The 6,155-nt window shown below is 44.1% G+C and overlaps 1 protein-coding gene across 1 annotated transcript in view; it reads left to right on the plus strand.

Moving 5' to 3' along the window:
- Nucleotides 1-5,981, plus strand: part of P4HA1 (prolyl 4-hydroxylase, alpha polypeptide I) — a gene marked incomplete at its 3' end in the record, with an annotated part of 24,175 nt that extends 18,194 nt beyond the window's left edge. Inside the window, exons 9-13 of the mRNA XM_009875876.1 lie at nt 1,434-1,533; nt 2,688-2,741; nt 4,614-4,679; nt 5,163-5,231; nt 5,885-5,981. Of these exons, the coding sequence (XP_009874178.1) occupies nt 1,434-1,533; nt 2,688-2,741; nt 4,614-4,679; nt 5,163-5,231; nt 5,885-5,981 (386 nt within the window). The remainder of the gene's footprint in view (nt 1-1,433; nt 1,534-2,687; nt 2,742-4,613; nt 4,680-5,162; nt 5,232-5,884) is intronic.
- Between the last annotated feature and the right edge of the window lie 174 nt (nt 5,982-6,155).

Raw genomic sequence — 6,155 nt, forward strand, 5'->3', positions numbered from 1 at the left:
CAGGAATCACTGATGAGCCCAAAAGGCTGAGATGCTAGAAAAAGATTGCGCTAGCTGTCTCAATTTGCCTGCAAAAGGGGTAAAAAAATGAGGCCTAAATCATCAATATTATCATCCATATTAGTGACTAGTAGGGGGTAAATAGAGCAGAGGACCAGAGACAATGGGGAGGGAAAAGAGGAGCGGGTGAAACTGAAGGCGCGTTTGCTGGAATGGGTCAAGTAAAGCAGCAAAAAACCCAAGCCTCATGTAAGCAGATTAGTGTGTTTTGTGGTTTGTTTTTTTTTTTTAAAAAGAAATACAGCCAGTGGATAGATGATACTGATATTTTTTTCAAAAAGAACAAAATGTTTATCTTGTAACCATTTGTGTAAGCAAAATGCCGGTGTGTTTGTGTCTATGTAAGCGACTGGAGGGGTTGGTGGCTGGTAAGTGCCTGGCAGGGATGCACAGAGCCATGGGTACGATGAAGCTCGTGCCCTGTTCTGCCGAATGCCGCTGCTCTGGGGGCTGCTGGAGGGTGCTGCTTTCAAGAGTGAGTGACCACTGAGAGTAGGAAATGCTACGTGGGTCTGTGTGAAGGCACTGGTTCTCAGGGAGAACTGCTTCCCGACCTCTTCATGCCTTTCTCTGCCGACTAGTTTGCCAGTTATTTTGAATGCGGTGTGTCTAGCTGAGTAGCTGATTTGCAGTAGGAGGCAGGCGTTCTGAAAATGCCTGTGGAACCGTGAGGCTGACCTTTCGCATTCATATTTAAAAAAAACGTATTAAAAACGAGTTGTTTCTCTCCCTTAAAAAAACCATCGTGTCCCTGAAACATGCCAAACGCCAACTTTGTAATAGGCTGTTCTGGTGGAAATTGTTCAAGTGGGAAGGTGGTAAAGAATTTTATGCATCATTTAATTGGATTCATAATGACTTTTAGTACCGTTGCACAGGTAAGTGAAAGAACAGAGCACAAATCATTCTCCTGTAAGCTGCGTGATGTGGAAGAGCCGAGTTAACAATCACAGACTCTGCGTACGCTAAGGAAAGGGACTCACCTGTTCCCTTCCCAAGTGTTGCTTCGATATGCATCAACTGTGGGGTCTAAATGAGCTCTTTGGAATGGGTAAGAGCGAAAATGTTTGGTGCCTGATTTAGGAAACGGCTTGAAGCAGATACCACTGTTCAGAACATCTTCAACCATCGAGTAGTCCAGTGTGGGAATTAAGGGCCTTAGTTTTACAGCTTTCTTAGCCCAGTGCTGTTTATTAAATGCAGGCAGTCACAATGCCTTGGAAATATTTTTGATCATTCCACCAAATTCTTGAAAAGTGTAAAAAGAATAATCTCAAATTTTAATGAATTCTGAATGTTGCGTTTGTGTGGGTAGCTTACTATCTGTTACTACCATATTTTATTTAATTATTTTTTTCCCCCCCTCCACTTAGTGCATGGCTGTCTGGCTATGAAAGCCCGGTGGTATCTCGCATCAACACGAGGATACAGGATCTAACAGGACTTGATGTCTCCACAGCAGAGGAACTACAGGTAAGCTGGCCAAGTACGGTGATGCAGGTCGGTTGGCGTTCCGTTTCGGATGGCTCCATGCGCAGTGCCCTGCTCGCTCTGGTAGTATTGGTGAGGTGGCCACAAAAGCTCATTCAGGCCAGAGGCAGCTGATGGGTTTCCAGGCCATGGAAGGAATAAACACATGGGTGCGTGGAGTTGGTTGGTTGTGGGGTTTTTTGGTGGTTGTTTCTTCCTCTCTGTTAAAAAAAAAAAGTTTTCTTTGCGCTGAAGTCCCTTACTTTAGTGGGAAATGGTTTTCTGTTGCTGGAGGGAAGCAGTACTAACTGAAACTCCTCGTGTTTGTTGAAGTGGATGGTGTCGTTGCTTTTTATTTATAGTAAAAAAAAGAAAAGCTGAATTTCATTGCTACAGGGTCAAACTTTGCTTCTGTGGTGATAGCAATAAGTTTAGTTTGACTGGTAATTAAGGGAAGGGGGATAAAATTGGTCCGAAATTGGTCCGTAGTCTAGCAGCATACCAGCCCATCTTTGGCCCTAGGCACCAACAGTGTGTGCAGTATCTCTGCAACAGGACAAGGACTGCCTGTACATGTACCTTTTAGTACATTTTGTCCTAGAAGTATGCACTTACCTTAATTTTCTCGAGGCTTTTAAATGAACAGCTGCTTCACTGATTCTGAGAAAGCCTAGAAATAATAATAATGCCTAGAAAGCAGGACAAAGTGGTTCCTGAAAGCTGTTGTGCTATTCCATCAAAGACTTCTGATGATAAGAAGCCCAAGCATCCCATTGAAAATTGAGGTTATGAATGCATAGAAGAGGTAGAAAAAATCAATCAGCAAAAAAGGACAGCGGATCCTCTTTATTGGCAGAGATGAAAAAGTTGATTTAAGCTTGAATGATGCAGAAGTGCCGTGACCTATTTTGAAGAGAATGTAGCTGGTAAAATTTCTATAGAAGGAAAACATTTTCTTACCCCAGGAAAGTACCAGATCCCTTACCTGGAGCACCCACATCTTGGAGGTCTTCAGGAGTTTCAAAAGTATCCCGGTCAGGTTCTGTAACTTGAGCTAGACAGCGGCAGGCACTCAGAAATGGTTGCAGGTGACAGTCAAATTCTTTTCTGGATAAAATACTGCTTTACTAGATTTTGTGCTTCTCCTTTCACTGTAGGTAGCCAACTACGGCGTAGGAGGCCAGTATGAGCCTCACTTTGATTTTGGAAGGGTAAGTCCTGTTTTCTGTCTCCATCTCTTTCTTCTTCACAAGCGCTGTGTTTCTCTTTTTCAGGTGGCAAATTATGGAGTGGGAGGACAGTATGAACCCCACTTTGACTTTGCACGGGCAAGTAAAGAGATGGAGGAGAGATAGTCACCCGGTGAAGCCTGGGCCTCTTAGCTGTGGCACAGTTTTTGTTCTTTAATGTGTATTACAGTTTGTAGCTCTTCAACTTTCCTAATCACGTTAGTGGAGAAAGTCCTCTAAACCACCAGCTGAACTAACAGACGCTTTGGACATTACAGAACAACAAGATGCTTTCTTCAAAAATAGGATTTGAAAAGAATTGTTCGAAGGAGATGACTGATAGTTCTTAAAAGAGAAAAGGGCAGTAGCCTTATTCTGAGGAGACATTTAGAAATATTCTGGCCATGTAAAGCCAAATGTAAAGGATATACAGCTAAACCATATAAAAACGCGGTGTATATCCTGTGCTCCTGACACACGGAGCACGCAGTGGTGGCATCAGCTAACGTGTGTCTGGGCACTGAGGCTGCTCTAGCGGTGTGCAGGGCACAGAGCGTTGCTGAGCGATAGCTCCGTGCCCTCCGCTGTGAAAAGAGCCTTTGTAGGCAGCGTAGGAAAACTTGCATTGCGGCTTTCCGTGTCGGCCTGTGGTGCAGAGGGAGAACTGCTTTCCCCTGAGCCATTACATGGGTATCTTGCGTGTGCTGTTAAAGAAATTTTGAAAATATAAGTGCTCTGTTATTGCAGCTTACATGCTGGTTGCCAGCAGATTCCTGAACTGGAGAAAGCCTATGTGTCCTCTCATTTCACCGGCCTTATTTTTAAAAAAATTATTTAAATTCCCTACCTATTTCTGTTCCAGCTTAAACTGTGAACTGCTGGAAATGATATCACTGAATTCAGTTGGTTATTTATGGGACACCTTCAGATTAACCTTACACTGTGAATCCAAGCCACTCACTATTAATCAGAATCTCTGTGCTGCAAGCACATGCTTGAAAGCATTGCAGATGATTAACAAGTTTTTGTATGGAAATGCATGGGTTAATTTCCAAGTAAAAATTGCCAGGATTGTAGCACACACACAAATAGTGCTCACAGAGGTGGCTTCTAGAAGTAAAAATACAGGTGTTAGAAAAGTTGTTATCTTAACCCATCGTAACATGGTCTTGTTGTTGTAAGCCAAGAGGTAAAAGGCTGTTACCAAATTGCTCTTTTGGCCCGTGAGGGGCTCCTGCACTCGGCTCCCTCCCCTCCTTCCCAGCTGGAAGGAAAGCAGGAGGTTAAGGTGCTGGAGCCCAGCTGGGCTGGCGGTGTCGAAGCCATGACACCCACGTGCTCCCGTGTTTCGGCAGGGATGTACCTCGCTCCTGCCAGAAGCGACAGGACGGGTGCCAGAGCCGCTCCGCGCCCTGAGGAACTGCTCCTTGGATTTTTTTTTAAGGGCACTCAAACTCCTGTGCCCGCTGGAGGAGGGTAGCCAGGGCGGGCAGTGGCTGAAGAGCTGCCCTCACAGTTGTTCATCTTGGCCAAGGATGAGAGGGGAGTCAGTGTAATTAAATAATTAAATTTGTGGCCACGGAGAGGATTTATAGACTCATTTTCGGAAAGCACAGTTCTTAGCCATTTGCCATTTGGGCATAGGCCTTCACAGTCCTACAGAATTTCAAAATGCCTGGTTTAAATAAATAAATCGATACACTCAGATCGCATTTTCCCCTCCTTCTGAGTAGAGGGATTAAATTAGTTTTTCTGCATGAGTTTGTCTGCTGCTGGCTCTGCAGCTGTGTATCACTGGCTCCTCTCAATAATCGAACTGAACTGCTTATTAAATCTGCTTGCTTTTATTCACAGAAAGATGAGCCAGATGCTTTTAAGGAATTGGGAACGGGCAACAGAATTGCTACTTGGTTGTTTTATGTAAGTGTTATATTTCTGCCATGTGCCAGTGCCGAAAATATTTATCACCACATATTCTATACCACTGAAAGATTTCATTACATTTTTTTTCTGAAGTGACTCAAAAGTGAAGGCAGTCACTAACTTAGTGGTAACAGATACGGGCTGTCTTGTTACCCATGACTAGTGGTTCTTCCATGTGTTCTTAAGGAGGAATTTTTTCTTTTCTGCCCTCGGAATTGAGCATCAACTTAAATTATCTGACAGTCTGTTTTTATATCTGCATTGGTATTTACAGCACGCTCGTTATCAAAGCGTACGAGATATCTGGGGCAAGGCTGGCTGTTGCGCTTTGAACAGAGTGGGTGGGTTTCAGCCTTTTTTAAGGCTGCTAATTACTCACTAATTGGAGGTAGAAATGAAAATGTGCAATAACCTAATTTTGACTAAAACTTGAGAATGTGTGAGCTTGTGGCTAACCTGTGCGTTTCCCCCCCCTTGTAGATGAGCGATGTGTCAGCAGGGGGAGCTACTGTCTTTCCCGAAGTAGGAGCCAGTGTGTGGCCTAGGAAGGTAAGCGGGGATTTTTATCCAGTGGCACCACCCCTCTCTCCACCTATGGCAAAACATAACACGTGTATAAACATTTAAGAAGCAGCTTTAAAATGAGTTTATGTAAAGAAGTGGGAGCACAGAGGTGAAGCAACTGGGGTAGTACTGGTGATTCCAAAGGCCTCTGATGTTCTGCTGGTTAAGGTGTAGTTACATTTTGACTTACCTGATACGTAGCCTTTCATGACAGTACTTCAAAGCACATTTTGAAAATACTCAGATCTGTAAGTACATTGAGGCATCTCTAGGGAATTATCAGTGAAACTGTATTCTTGTTATGTTTTTTTCCCTCAGAGGGGTCACAGATAAGATCTCTCTTTGCTGGCCTGCTGCTCATTTTTAGTACCATTGTCTTGCTTTCTAAAACTGGTCAGGATTGAATTGGAAGTGTCTTATGGGTGAAAAAGATTAGCAGCCAAGTCTGTGTAGATGCAGAATGAGTCAAAGGAGACTCATTCCTTAAGAAAGCAAGTGTGAGAATATGGAGAAGAGCTTTCAGTTTAAAAGGAACGTCTGAAGTACAAGTATAGTTACCTTTGCCATGTTGTTAAGTTGGAGCGAAAAGAGTGCATTGCGCAGAGTGACGTGCTGAGGGTTTCCACTGGTGTTTCCAGGGCACAGCTGTCTTCTGGTACAACCTCTTCCCAAGCGGAGAAGGGGATTACAGCACGCGGCACGCAGCCTGCCCGGTGCTAGTTGGGAACAAATGGGGTAAGTGCCCCTCGGGTTCTTCTCGTTGCCTGTGACTTGGAGAGCTGGGGCTTTACTGGTGGGTTGTCTTGGTTTTCTTTTTCCTCTGGACTCTTGGGGTGGAATAAAAAGCAAACAGAAATTAGGTTCTAGCAGTCTAGGCTATAGAATCATAGGATTGTCAGGGTTGGAAGG

This window comes from Apaloderma vittatum, unplaced genomic scaffold, assembly GCF_000703405.1.
Source record: "Apaloderma vittatum isolate BGI_N311 unplaced genomic scaffold, ASM70340v1 scaffold5499, whole genome shotgun sequence".
Taxonomy (NCBI): Eukaryota; Metazoa; Chordata; class Aves; order Trogoniformes; family Trogonidae; genus Apaloderma; species Apaloderma vittatum.